The sequence below is a fragment of the Carassius gibelio genome, chromosome B25, assembly GCF_023724105.1.
Source record: "Carassius gibelio isolate Cgi1373 ecotype wild population from Czech Republic chromosome B25, carGib1.2-hapl.c, whole genome shotgun sequence".
In the NCBI taxonomy this organism is placed as follows: Eukaryota; Metazoa; Chordata; class Actinopteri; order Cypriniformes; family Cyprinidae; genus Carassius; species Carassius gibelio.
In genome coordinates, this window is record NC_068420.1 from 7,487,327 (window position 1) to 7,501,913 (window position 14,587).

The 14,587-nt window shown below is 38.5% G+C and overlaps 1 protein-coding gene across 1 annotated transcript in view; it reads left to right on the top strand.

The window, feature by feature from the left end:
• The first annotated feature begins 1,098 nt into the window (after positions 1–1,098).
• LOC128014042 (mucin-2) overlaps positions 1,099–14,587 on the top strand; it is a 35,355-nt gene continuing 21,866 nt past the window's right edge. Inside the window, exons 1-18 of the mRNA XM_052597282.1 lie at positions 1,099–1,192; positions 1,288–1,356; positions 6,107–6,368; positions 6,474–6,588; positions 7,601–7,691; positions 7,799–7,926; positions 8,009–8,228; positions 8,367–8,492; positions 8,645–8,759; positions 9,109–9,247; positions 9,418–9,531; positions 9,677–9,743; positions 9,867–10,004; positions 10,171–10,335; positions 10,450–10,544; positions 10,629–10,755; positions 11,677–11,932; positions 12,041–12,093. Coding sequence (XP_052453242.1) covers positions 1,099–1,192; positions 1,288–1,356; positions 6,107–6,368; positions 6,474–6,588; positions 7,601–7,691; positions 7,799–7,926; positions 8,009–8,228; positions 8,367–8,492; positions 8,645–8,759; positions 9,109–9,247; positions 9,418–9,531; positions 9,677–9,743; positions 9,867–10,004; positions 10,171–10,335; positions 10,450–10,544; positions 10,629–10,755; positions 11,677–11,932; positions 12,041–12,093 — 2,374 coding nt within the window. The remainder of the gene's footprint in view (positions 1,193–1,287; positions 1,357–6,106; positions 6,369–6,473; positions 6,589–7,600; positions 7,692–7,798; positions 7,927–8,008; positions 8,229–8,366; positions 8,493–8,644; positions 8,760–9,108; positions 9,248–9,417; positions 9,532–9,676; positions 9,744–9,866; positions 10,005–10,170; positions 10,336–10,449; positions 10,545–10,628; positions 10,756–11,676; positions 11,933–12,040; positions 12,094–14,587) is intronic.

A 14,587-nucleotide genomic window follows, 5' to 3' on the forward strand; every position in this document is an offset into this window, starting at 1 on the left:
GCCAATACTAACTGTATGCAATATAATTGTCTTAAATATACTTGACGGAAGTGTTCCTGGTTGAACTGTCTAAAGATGACAGATTCAGATGGTCAGCTGGCATCTTGGCTTTGTTTCTTACAATAAATTCTTATTTGGTCTTCTGGAACTCCGACTTTGTGTTTTGCAAGACTTCGACTATTTTCTCCACTACATGAAATGTGAAGCAATTGTTATTATTTTAAGTTAATCATTTTTTTAATCTGCAGTGCATGCTGGCAACTTGCCCAAAACTGTTTGTTCAGATGAGTCAATTTGAAGAAAGAAAAAAAAAAGTTGGGTCAACATTTGGACAAGTTTGAACAAATACTTGAGTATCCAAGTAAGATCAACAAAATGGCTTTTGTTAGAAACATGTTTCTTCAGTTCATATAGTATAATACATTGAGTCCTACTAAGTGAATTAAATTAATCAATCAACTAAAACACACAAAAATATATTTATTCAGGCTACTTTTTTTAAACATTTTGTAGTCATCAAGTTGAAGTATTGCACCAGTTTATGTGTACACGGGGTAGTCTTTTGTAAGTATTTGAAATAATTTTTAACAGATTTTTGTAGTGCCCTAAAAGAAAATACTATTTCAATATTTCTACTTAAATATTTTAATTCAGTGTGTTACTTGCTGTGTATTTGTGATTATTAAAACATGTGGAGCAAAAATAGACAAAATAACATTAAATAATAATGCTTTAATAATAAATAATGGCCTAAATGTAATAAATAAATGCAACTGTATCCTGCTAGCCCAGAACAAGCTTAATAGATATTAGTTTAACTTTGCATTTTACTGTGCAACTTCTCAAGAAAAATGTTGCCTCCCCACCATCAAGTCTCACATGCTTGTTTTGTTTGAGTTTTTTCAGTTTAAATGCATTTTTTTCCATGACAGTGTTTAGTCATAAACAGCTATAAGCCAGTAAACATTTATTTAAAATTCTATGGTAATGTATATTCTGGGATCCTCCTTCTGATAACAAACTACATCCTTAAAAAGAAAACTAGCATTCACTATAAAAAGATAAGTCTTGACAGGTAGCTCACATTAGCTGTTGAAGATGGCTGTTTTCTCCATGGGGGCTGTGAGGATGTCCCAGATGTGGATGCTGAGATGGGTCGTCCTACTGGTGGGGCAACAGCTGATACAAGCAGGTTAGAAAAATAATACAAAAATAAGATTTGATACTGCAAAAAAACGCTCACAATATTCGCAACACAATATGACTGTATCTGTCTTATGTTTAAAGGTTTTATGGAGGATTATGGAGTAACGGGAGATTCTAATGACTTGACTATGTGGCCAACAACACCATCAGGTAAACATATTGTATTTAAGGATTATGAGATGTACCAATTTGTTTAAGGTATGGAAGCATATTCTGACCATGGGATAAAAGAATGAAAAAGGTAATTGCATCTCTCAATTCAGGCGTTTTTATCACTATTGTACGTTTGTATTTAACAATTTAGACTTTTTTCTCCTCACAATTCTGATGATTTGTGAAGTTTGGTCTGAAATGTGAGTTGCAATTACCTTATCATTATTTTATACCATGGCAAAAATGAGGTTCCTTATTTTTCACAAAGGATTGCGAGAACAACAGTCAGTTTATATCTGGAGTTCTCACTTTTTCTCAGAATTGTGAAAAAAATCTAAATTCTGAGAAAAAGATGCAATTAACTTTTTCTTTTTTTTTTATCTTGTTGAAGAAACATCAACCTACACATTAAATTAATGAGCAACATTTTATTGAAAAAAGGTGCTGAGGATATTGTGACATGTCACAAAAAATAAATAATGTAAGGACTAAAATAATTTATAAGCAAACTAAAAACAATAAACAAAAAGAGTGTAGAGTTCTTTTTATTTTTATTCTTTATTTCTTAAACAATTTAGATTTATAACTTTACAACAAAGCCCAAGATCCACCCACATTCATAAGATACAGAGATAAGAAGAAAAATAATAAATAAATAAATAAAGAGAGCGAGAGGGGAATCATTGTTTAGATGTACTGTATAACCAATACCTCTCAAGATTTCAAGAGATCTGATCAAGTCTCAACAAGGTCCAACCAAAACTGTATTGTCCTTCTGGTGGCTCCATGCACCATGCACTCCAAAAGAGCAATGTCCAGCAGATAGGACATCCAAGTAGACGTAGCTGGTATAGATGGCTCAAACCAAAGTTTCAGGATAACCTTTTTGGCAGCAATGAGGGCAGCAGACAAAATCCTCATCTGATTGACAGACAGTGATAGCGAGGAATCATCCAACAAAAGAAAAAGCACTGGATCCTTTTGAATCTGAGTCTTTAGAAGATCAGTCAATATGTCCTGAACCTAGGACCAAAACATCTCAATTCTAGAACAGTCCCAGAACATATGCATATATGTACCTTGAATTGCACTGCTGCATAGGTGACATAAGGGGTCAGGCTTTCTTTTAATTTTATATAATAAACAGGGGGTGGCATACGCCTTATAGATTAACTTATAATGAATCATTTGATGTGCTGGGTTCTTTGAGGTAGCAAAACAATTTCACTAGACAATGTCCCAGTCAATCAGAGAGTCAAGTTCCCTCTCCCAGAAGCTCTCAATCGGAATATTTGAGTACTGTCGCACCACAAGCAATTTATAAATTATACTCACAATACCTCTAGAATCCATACTCGAATCTATCCAGTTTATCATAGGATGAGGAGATAGTTTAGTCAACCAGGGTACACCATATGCTTTCAATGCAGATCTCAATCTTAAATTCAAGAAAAGGGAGAATCCTGGGAGAGAGAATTCATATTTTAGAATCTGAAAGGACTTGAGCCCATAATCATTGTATAGATCTTTTAAAGTGTAAATACCACATTCAACACAGCATTTAGAAACGAACAGCTTGTTACCAGTACAAAGATTATTATTATGCCATATGGGGGTAGATTCACAGTAGAGGTTTGAAACTCCCATAATCTTTTCTGCTGCATTCCAGATTTTAATAGAATTGCTTATAATTGGGCCAAACTTTTCCAGCTCTTTCTTCGATACATTAGTAAAGGATAAATCTTGTAGATGTAATGGGTAAATAATATTAGCTTCTAGAACCCGCCATGGCACAGGGGAGTCAGCATCCATCCAAGTCCTAAGCGGTCTCATTTGGTATGCTAGATCTGGTAGGGATAAGCCACCATGAGGTTTTAGCCAGTGCATAGATTTAAGTGGAATCCTAGGCCTTTTATTATTCCATAAGAATTTTGTTACTGCTGTATTAAGCTTTTTGAAATAATCAATAGGTGGTGCCTGAGGTAATACTGAAAATAAGAAACTTACCCTTGGAAGTATGTTCATCTTAATAGTGGTTATCCTACCATGCAGCGCCAAGCAGAGTGGAGACCAACAGAGAAGATTTGATCTTATCAAGGAGAGACTGATACTTCCACTTGGAGATGCGAGATAATTCCAAGATAATTAAACTGGTCACTAACAGGAATCATATTAAGGAAGGCCTGAATCTCTGATTTGGCAGCTAGATTGAGGGGCAGAAGTACTGATTTGCTTCAGTTAATTTTATAACCGGACAGTTTACCGAATGTATCAAATAATTTTTTGCATTCATTAACCAAATCTGTGATGTTTGATACATACAACAAAACGTCATCAGCATAGAGTGAAATATTATGAGACGTATTCATACAGCTTATAGGTGCTATTGCAGGGCATTGTCTAATCGCTTGGGCCAGAGGCTCCAATGATAAATTAAAAAGCAAAGGTGACAGGGGACATCCTTGACGAGTGCCCCTGCCAGGACAGAAGGAAGGATAAATAGAAGAACCAGTAAGTACCCTGGCTGAACAATTAAAATAAATTGTTTTGGCAGCTCGCAAGAAAATAGAGCCAAATCCAAAATGCTCTAGGATAGACCACAAAAAATTCCACTCAATTCGTTCTAAAGCTTTCTCTGCATCCAGAGAAAGGACTGCAGAAGAAGCTTTATAGGAGTCTGTTCGTTGCACAATATGAAGAAGCCTACGTATATTGTCTGCCGCTAATCTCCCCCTTATAAAACCTGATTGATCATGGCTTATCAAATCTCCTACACATCTATCCAATCTTAGATCCAAAACTTTTGCCATCAGCTTGGAGTCTGTGGACAGAAGTCTAATTGGCCTATAACTAGAGCATTCAAGTGGGTCCTTCCCTTTCTTCTGCAGCAAAACTATAAGAGAGTTGAGAATCAAGGGTGCTACTATATCCCATAATATCTTCAGTAACTCTGGGGCAATCCCATCTAACCCAGGGGCCTTATTACTGCTCATGGAATCCAGGGCCGATTTGAATTCCCCGACTGTCAATGGGCTATCTAATACACTGCGTTGAGAGTCATTTAATTTAGGAAGATTTAGATGTTTAAGGAATAAATCAAAATTAGTTGGGTCAGTGCTGGATTCGGAAGTATACAAATGTTTGTAATAGGATTCAAATGTCCTATTTACGCCCTTAGGTTGAGTATATACTGTACCCTCATGCCTTATAGCTGATATTCTGGCCTTAGATTCAGCATCTTTCAGCCTGAAAGCCAAAAGCTTAGAAGAGCGCTCTCCATGGAAATAATAAGAATGTCTTGTACGATGAATGATGAATTCTGCTCGATGTAAATATATAGATTTTAATTCTGATTTAAAAACTTTAATTTCTTTAGCTTTAGATTCGCAAAATTTACCTTTTAGTTCTTTTTCTTGTAAACTGATTTGATTTTCTAATTCAATTTTACGGCTCTCTCTACGCTTTTTATTAAAAGATGAAAAGCTTATACATTTACCCCTAATAAAACATTTAGTGGTTTCCCACAATACCTGGGGGTTAGAGGCTGAATCTTTGTTGATCTGCAAAAACTCTTTCAAGGAGTTGCGTAGTTAATCCACAAATGTACGGTCTTGTAATAAGGAGGTGTTGAATCTCCAGCGATTGTGTCTGGAGTCCAACGATACTGCGGTTAAAGATGTAATTACTGGAGAATGATCCGATAAAAGAAGTGGCAGAATATTAACTTTACTAATAAAGGGAATAAGAGAAGGGGACATAAGTACATAATCAATCCTTGAATAGCTCTTATGACGAGCTGAAAAAAATGTATAATCCTTAACACCGTCATTTTGCAAACGCCAGACATCACATATGTTATTGTGCCGCAAAAATGAATTTAAACACCCAGAAATTATTGAATCAGCCTTAGAGGCATGAGATCTATCTAACTGGGGATCCAACACAGTATTAAAATCGCCCCCTAGAACCACAAGTCCTCTAAACTCACAACTAAATGTAAAAGTTCTTGAAAAAATAAGGGATCACCCTTGGTGGGTGCATATACAGACACAAAAGCAGATTTAGTATTATTTATGGAACCAACAGCATAAGTGACTCGGCCTTCTGTATCTCCACCCAATCTTATAATTGAGAAATCAAAATTATGCTTAGACACAATCAGCACTCCTTTAGTTTTGTTGGCAGCCGAAGAGGAGCATATCACTTTAAAGTACCTATTTTGAAAGCGATGCACGTCAGCTGCTTTCAAATGAGACTCTTGTATAGGGGCGAGATGGACATTTTTGCATGTTAGGTAATAAAAATTCTTCTTTAAACAGCTCTCTAATTAAGCTGAGGTGCATCTTTAGCTCATCAGCAACAATGGCGCGAAGTTCCCCCTCAGGAACACAATTAGGGTCTTTAACTCGCTTTTTCTCCGGGGAGGCCAGTGTTAATTGATGTTTTGGCATCCTTATTCGTTGCCCTGTTAGCAAAGTAATCAAAAACGAATCAAACGTTGGTGGTTTACTGAGAACAGATAAATTCAGGATACCGAGTCTGAGAGCAATCAAACTACACCTCCATTGCAATCGGTGGGTCACGTGACTCCCTGAGAGTTATTTTCATGATTGGATTTTATTCTATAAACTTCATATAACATCTCAAAGGATGAAAAGTTTAAGCAAAACCATGTTCAATGCATAACATACTATATGTGAACACTGGAGTAAGTCTTAACATTCTCTTTTAGGCTATTTTGTTCCAGTTCGTGCCAGTAACCATGTCAACAACATCTGTAGCATGTGGGGAAACTTCCACTTCAAAACTTTCGATGGGGACTTTTATCAGTTCCCAGGCACATGCGAGTATAACCTGGTCTCCGACTGCCAAAGCCTCATTCACCAGTTCTCAGTTCACGTGAAGAGAACAGAACACACCAGCAGCCCAAAGATCAGCAGAGTCCAGGTTAACATCAATGACATCACTGTCGAAATCACTGCAGACAAGGTCATCGTCAATGGAGAAAAGTAAGATTGAGGGGAACTGATGTGCTGCTTGCTTCCTCCCTCAGCAAATACAAAATAGATAAAAATGTAAATTAGTTTTCATTTGAGACTTTTCTTTTGTTTTAGTAAATTGCTGCCCGTGCATGTCGCAGGGATTCTTGTGGAAGAGAAAACAATTTACATGAGACTCCATTCAAAAATGGGCATAACTGTGATCTGGAACAAAAAAGATGCAGTCATGGTGAGTCATTTTTGCCTCTCAGTTTTAGAAGGGAAGGGAAGGGAAGGGAAGGGAAGGGAAGGGAAGGGAAGGGAAGGGAAGGGAAGGGAAGGGAAGGGAAGGAAAGGGAAGGGAAGGGAAGGGAAGGAAAGGAAAGGAAAGGAAAGGAAAGGAAAGGAAAGGAAAGGAAAGGAAAGGAAAGGAAAGGAAAGGAAAGGAAAGGAAAGGAAAGGAAAGGAAAGGAAAGGAAAGGAAAGGAAAGGAAAGGAAGTGTGGTCAAGTATGCTCTCTCATTCTTGGAACACCAGTGAGTAGGGAACAAACATGCACACACACACACGAGAACACACACCAGTGGGCAGCCAATGCAAAGGTCTCACCTCAGTCGTACTATTGATGTTTATTAATTCCCCCCCACCTACAATCCCTGCTGGAGCCTCAAACCCGCCACCTTTGGGTTACAAGTCCGACTCTCTATGTAACCCCTCTTTCCCAGGTTCTCATTGCCACTCATTGCCACACCACGTTCTTGTTCTGTAGGTATCGAACCCAAGTCTCTGACACGGGAAGCAGATGCACTTACAAGGAGACTAAAGACTGCAGCCACTAGCATGTCTCTTGGTATTGATCAGGGTATTGAGGTTAACCTGCATAGCTCCTACTTACTCGCTTCCATCACGTCTATCCATTAGGCCACGATTGCCATCAAAACTTTTTTTTTTTTGTTGTACACATTAGTTTGTCTAATCAGTCATATGACACCAAAATCAGTAATGTTAACCCGGCATTTATAAATAGAAAATTTTGTGTAAACTATTCAAATTAACTGTAGATATTTATAATTCATACAGTATCTTATGATGGATTGATGGTACGTTGTGTAGATATTGGCCAATAAGATGTGCACTGAACTGGAAGCAAATACTGATACAACTATACAGTAGGCCTTAGCTTAAAATAATATTAAGTCTAATCAATAATGCCATGATGTTGGGGCTGTGAAATGCTGTCTTTCCATGTGATGCTGTTGTAGGTGGAGCTGGATTCCAAATTTTCAAATCGCACATGTGGATTGTGTGGTGATTTCAATGGGGCTCCAATTTATAATGAGTTTATTCAATCAGGTGAGTAGATTGACTATAATTGACTGACTTCTGCCTTATTTCATCATATTTTTTGTAATTCTTGTCTTTGTTTAATCCATGTCTTATATTATTCAATTAAGAGTTAGGATATGAACGAGAGGTAGGCTACATTGAGTTTGGGAACAAGCACAAAGTTCCCAACCCTATGGTGGATTGCAAAAATCCCTCTGAAGAAGACGATGAGCAGAATTTAGTAGATCATTCTGAAAAACATGTAAGTTGCAAAAGCTATCTGTATTGGTCAGTGGACCTCTAAGGATAAGGGTTAAAAACACACTTTACCTGTATCACTACAGCGGAAAGATTGTGATGACCTTTTGAAAGATGCAGACTGGTTCTCCTGTAACAAGATTTTGAAACCTGAGCCGTATATCGAGGCCTGTATGAATGACATGTGCTTGTATCAGCCTGAAGATAATGACAACTCCACGCTCTGTGCGACTCTGTCTGAATATTCACGTCAATGTTCCCACGCTGGGGGAACTCCGCCGACCTGGAGAAGAGCTGACTTCTGCGGTAATAACTACCACTGAGCTCTGGTGGATGTCCCATGATTCTTCTCTCATGAGCTTTTTATTTGCTTTTACTTCTTGTGGTTTTGAATTATTCATTAATTGCCATTGTAAAGACTGTATCACTTGCATCCCTATGCAGCTGTGGAATGCCCCTACAATATGGTACATTCTGAAAGCGGCTCCCCTTGTATGGACACATGCTTGCACAAAGACACGAACACACTGTGTGAGCAACACAACATTGATGGCTGCTTCTGCCCACCAGGTCAGTCCCTAATTCATAATATTGAATTGATTTTTAGTTCCATCATGTATACAGAATTAAATAAAATGATATGTTATATGTGAGATCATAACCTTTTTCTCAAAACGCAGTTTTAAAAGTACTGTTTAGGAACTGTATTTGAACTGTTATAGGAACTGTGTTTGATGAAATCTCAAACATGGGCTGCATCCCGGTGGAAGAGTGTCAGTGTAAGCATGACCGCATCTACAGCACAGGAGAGGTTCTCTACAAACATAACGCGGAATGGTAATAAAACACAATTCACTCTTAACATGTCTTTAATTAACCAATAAAACATGCTGTATACCAGGGTTCCTTAAATCTTTCCCTGGAGGGTTAATGCGCTCCAGAGTTTAGCTCCAACCCTGACCAAACTCACCTACCTGTGATTTTGTAATGATGCTGAAGACATTGATTTGCTTGTTCAGGTGTGTTTGATTAGGGTTAGAGCTAAACTCTGCAGAAAAGTGGATTTCGTGTGCCAGATTTGAGGATCCCTGCTGGACACCATTGTTACATTACTATATAATGTATATGTATAGTCCTAAAGCTAGTTGTTTACACTGTCTGTTTGTAATTCTTTTGCATAACTCAGCATATGTAAGGAGGGAAACTGGATCTGTACAAGTATCCCTGGCCCTGGCTTGTGCGCAGTAGAAGAAGGATCTCACTTTACAACATTTGATGGGAAAGAATTCACTTTCCATGGAGATTGCAACTATGTGCTCTCAAAAGTGTGTTTTAGTTACTGGCTACACCTTATTTAATTGCCAAGACATTTACATTAGAATTTATAATTTGTTTGCATTCAGTCATGTCATGGTATTTTAATAAACACTGCAAATAACAAATACAATTCTTAGTAATTAATTCTGCACTTTGTAAACTCCATGTGTGTTTGTAGGACTTTGAGGAATCAAAGTTCATCATACTGGGTCAGATTGTTCCTTGTGTTAGCCTTAATACTGACACCTGCTTGAAATCTATAGAAGTGATGTTTAACAATGACAAGAACCATGTGAGTACATTCCTTCACATAAAAAAACAAATCTTATTGATTTGGCTTTTTTCTTGCTTGTAATGGAAGAAATATCCCAGTTTTTAGTAGTTGATAAATTGCTCAACATATGAACATACAGTGACACTATGTCTTTCTTCATTAGCGTCTAGTGATTAAAGCTGATGGCACAGTTCAACAAAATGCAATAGTTTCACTTCCTTACACGACAGGTAAAAGAGGGGCGCTTTGTGTTTTTTCTCTCTGTGTGTTTTAAAATGTGTGTTGAAACTTGTTTGTGAAGGCTGATATTTTTTTGAAGCATTTTTTCACACTCTTCAATGGTTTTCTCTCAGCTGACTTCACAGTGTTCATGCCATCATCGTTTCACATCATGCTTCAGACCACCTTTGGGCTGCAGGTGCAGGTACAGCTGGTGCCTCTTATGCAGGTCTACATCACTGTGGACCAAAGCTTCCAGGGCAAGACTTGTGGTGAGATTTAAAAAAACAACAACACATGAAATCTTGAATTTGAATTAAGTAGTCAATACATCACATTACCAGTGATATACCTTTCATGCATAGCCTTGAACACTGGGGGTCTTTTTATTCAAAGTGTAATAATATTTAAAATTGAATATGTCATTGGTTTCTGCAGGTATCTGTGGAAATTTTAACAAAGTGCTGTCAGATGATCTGGAGACTCCTCAGGGAGTGGTAGAGGGTACAGCGGTTTCCTTCGCAAATGCCTGGAAGACACAGTCCAACTGCCCCGACCGTACTGAAAGACTAGACGACCCCTGTTCCTACAGCAGTGACATCGGTAAGAGACTTTTTGCATACTGTAGATGGGGTACCATTTACTTTGTGTAATAATTTTATAGGAGGGCTTATCATATGCATGTACCTGTAACCTTGTATGTTACAATGCCTTTAGAGCACTATGCTGAGTATTGGTGTTCCCAGATGAAGGAAAAGGGGAGCCTTTTTGCCCAATGTCACACCACTGTCAATCCAGACAGCTACTACAAAGTATGACTAATTTTCCAAATTGAAATGAACATTTCCCCTGCTTTCCACAACATGCAGTGACGCAACATGTCTATGTGCTTTTAGAGATGCAAATACTCCAGCTGTACCTGTGAGAAGAGTGAGGACTGTCTGTGTACAGTGTTCTCCTCATATGCACGGGCCTGTGCATCCAAAGGAATAATCCTCCAAGGCTGGAGAGAAATTGTGTGTGGTAAGATGGCTGAAAGCAGATTCTTTTGTCAGAAAGATGTAATTGCATCATCTAAGCTGAAATTTTTTTGGGATTTAGGTGTAACTAGGTCAAAACCTCCCTTAAATAAACTCACAATTTCTCACATATCAAAACACAGAATGCCAAACTATTAGCGTATATTCCAAATATCACTTGGGGAAGTGAGATTGAGGTAAAAACTAATACATCCTATTGTATTTCAAGGTGTTTTGTGACAAAGAAAGTTAATGAAAGCATCTATAAGAATTGCTATTATAATCCCCCCAAAAGAGGTCTAGTGACACTGTACTACTGTATGTTGAATTCAGAAAAAAATGTAATGAATGCATTTTACTAGCTTTTGCCATCCTCAATAGAAGTTCAAAACAGATTTTCAACATTGTTTCTGGTACAAATAAAATGTTAATGCTGCAAGCAACCTAGTAAAAGATGGGATAAATTAAAAATATATGTGGATATATGAAATGTGTTCAAAATGTTTGACAGGCCTTCCTAATACCTCTTCCATTGGGTCTGTAAATTTAATAAATAATCGTATCACTTATTATAGGGCTCTGGAATACTTGATTCTGATTGATCAGTGGTCAATCAGATATTTACTAAAGTTAGCTGTTGTCCTTTACTTTATATCAGACCATTTACAATATATGGTAAACTTAAACTACATGCTCTGTAATGGTCACATATATTACAAGCTAAATATATATTTAAAGAGGAGAAACAATCATTGTGTGGACAGTGGGATATAACTGATTAACAGGCAGTACACCCACATAGACACAGTTTTTTTTTTAGGTTAGATTCTTTTAGTTCTAATTTTGAAAGAGCTCAGCTATTTGGGTTTTGCAGAGGGCAACATGCATCTTTAAGACACAACCCCTTTCAAAATGATCCCCTCAGAAAAATACACAGAGAATTGCCCGGCCTCCCAGAACTACTCCTATGAGCTGCAAGGCTGTCAGCGTACCTGTCTGTCTCTTGCCTCTGAGCGCCAAAGCTGCAGCGTTGACTTTGTGCCCGTTGACGGATGCGCATGTCCAGAGGGACTTTACCAGGATCAGAATGGACTGTGTGTACCTATGGAAAAATGCCCATGTTACAACAATGGCGTGACAGTCCAACCTGGCACATCTATTAACATTAAGAATGAACATTGGTGAGTGCATGACATTCGTTTTATTCAGTAGTTGTAAAAATGTTAAAATATACACTGTACAAATAATATACAAACTATGATCTTAAAACCTTAAAACTTCCTCTCCAGTGTTTGTGTGAATGGAACATTCCGCTGTCTGTCCTGGAAACCTCCAATTGTGGGTAAGACAAAACACTTTTGGATACCTCTCTTTGACACCCAAAACTTTAATCAAAAGGTGTTAAAGCAGTTAAAGGTGCCATCTGTAATGTTTGTCAAAAAAAAATCAAGTCATACTCCACGTTCCATAACAGATGGGGGCAGTATGCCTCAATGAAGTGAATTGGTCTACTCTAGAGTAACAAACGAGAAACGGCATAGTCTCTATGCTCCGCCCCTACCTTCACAACAACACTACAGCCATAGCCGAAGCTTAACTGTGCGTTCACACCGCCGGCGTCAAGAGCATCAAAAGTCGCTCTTGCCGCTCTGCTCACGACGCTGCAGAAAGATTTGTGACGTAGATCGAATTCTTATTTTGTATTTAAAGCGGCCGTAAAGCAAACAAGCCTGTTGATCTCGTGCAGACTAACCACAAGGAGTTATAAGTTAAATATTGTTGTGGACGAAATATTAGGATCCTTTACTTAAAATGAACAATCTCAGACACCTTGGTCCACGTATCACTTTTAATTAATTTTTTATGTCCCTGTACGCAAACAGGGACACATCATAGAGTAATACAAACGCTAAACAGCAATAATCAACCTGTCCTTTATTCTGCTTGGGAACTGATGTGCCAACTCTCAAGCATTCACACGCTTTCACGCCACACATCAATTTTTTCACGCACAGAAAAACCACGAAGCAAAGAGGACACGGAGACCAACATACTAGACAGAGCAGGTTAGTTATGATATAATAAAATGGGTAACGTTAAGTTATAGCTAGCTAATTATCAAATGCAGCTACGGTTAGCCATCGCTAACATTAGCACGTTTATCGAACAGCCTTTGATACATTGCTGTTATAACTTCCCGAAAACAAATACACAAACATATAAAACAAACTTCTAGCGAAATACTAACAGCATCTAACTTACTGTTAGAAATGTTGCAAGTTCGGAGTCGAGCCTCATTTCTTTATAGGGGGGGTGAAATGCTATTTCATGCATACTGAGTTTTTTACACTGTTAAAGAGTTGGATTCCCATGCTAAACATGGACAAAGTTTCAAAAGTTCCAAAAATACTCCTTCCGGTTTGTCACAAGTTTCGGAAAGTTTTTTTCCGAGTATGGCTCTGTGTGACGTTAGATGGAGCGGAATTTCCTTATATGGGTGCTAAGGGCGCGTCTGCCGGAAGAGCGCGCGCTCCCGTATAGCAGAGCAGAGAGAGGCTGTGCACAGACAATCACTGATCAGAGCGAGAGCGTCGCGAAATGTCACAAAAGGAGTGTGTTTTTGGTTGCCAGGGCAAGACAACCCTGCACAGATTACCAAAAGAGAAACAGCATTAAGGGACCAGTGGATGGAGTTTATTTTTACAGAGCATCAACGGAGTTGTGCAAGTGTTTGTGTTTGTTCCCCTGCATTTCGAAGATGCTTGTTTTACAAACAAGGCCCAGGTTGACGCTGGATTTGCACATCGTTTATTTCTTAAGGATAATGCAATCCCAACGATAAAGGGTCACGATCGTGTGTTGGAACCGCAGGCGGTGAGTAAAACTGCTTCAAATATCTCTGTGTTGTTAGCTTAGCTATCAGCGCTTAAGCACATCAAGTAAACAACATGCGATGTTGTTATCAAACTGCACTTTCCACATGTACAGCTTAAAAAAAAAAAAAAAAAAAAAGACGACAAAGTGGAACTTAGTCATTTTCCAAAACCGCTAAGCAAATATATACAGTTTCAGTACATACCACATAGAGAAGCCTTTGCTGATGCTGCTCTTGTTAAATTTCAGCCTCTGGATCTGTGTCACAGCTTTCAGACTCGCTCAACACAAAATCCTACTCGCGCTCGTGATTCTTTAGCTCCGCCCACACGTCACGCCTCTAGGCGCTCGTGTTTTTCCGGGAAAAATCAGTACAGACTATCTTTCTCTTATGAATATAATAAAACTAAAGACTTTTTGGAGTTATGAAGGATGCAGTACTACTCTATAGGTACTCAAGATTAACAGGATATTGAGTGAAAACGAGCATTTCACCCCCCCCTTTATGGTCCATCAGTTGTCTCCAGTGATTGAAAGCAGTGCCGATGTTTACTCTGATTCGGCTCCTTTTCTTATCGGATTTGATTTGTGATTACGAGCGCGGTTGTTTCCCTGTAGCGAGTGGTGGTGGTAGGGATCTCTTGCCAAGGGCTTGAGACATCATTTCTCTCTCTTCCCTGAACTGAAATGAAGTAGGGGGCTGTACTTTCCACACGATTGACATCAGGTTCAAGTACACACCCACAAGCCGTGCGAGTTATTCGTGTATTGCAGGTTGGCTGGTGGTTATGTTGCCCGCATACCGCCTACCCATGGCCGAAACTGGTATTACGACACATGTCGGGCCGGGGCTAGTAATGCTAATGCTAATTAAGGTTGATGTCTCTGCAGCACTTTAACTTGACATTTTTTTTATGACATCATCGCCCTCATTTCTTCTCATTCTTTTGATGCGTGTAGGT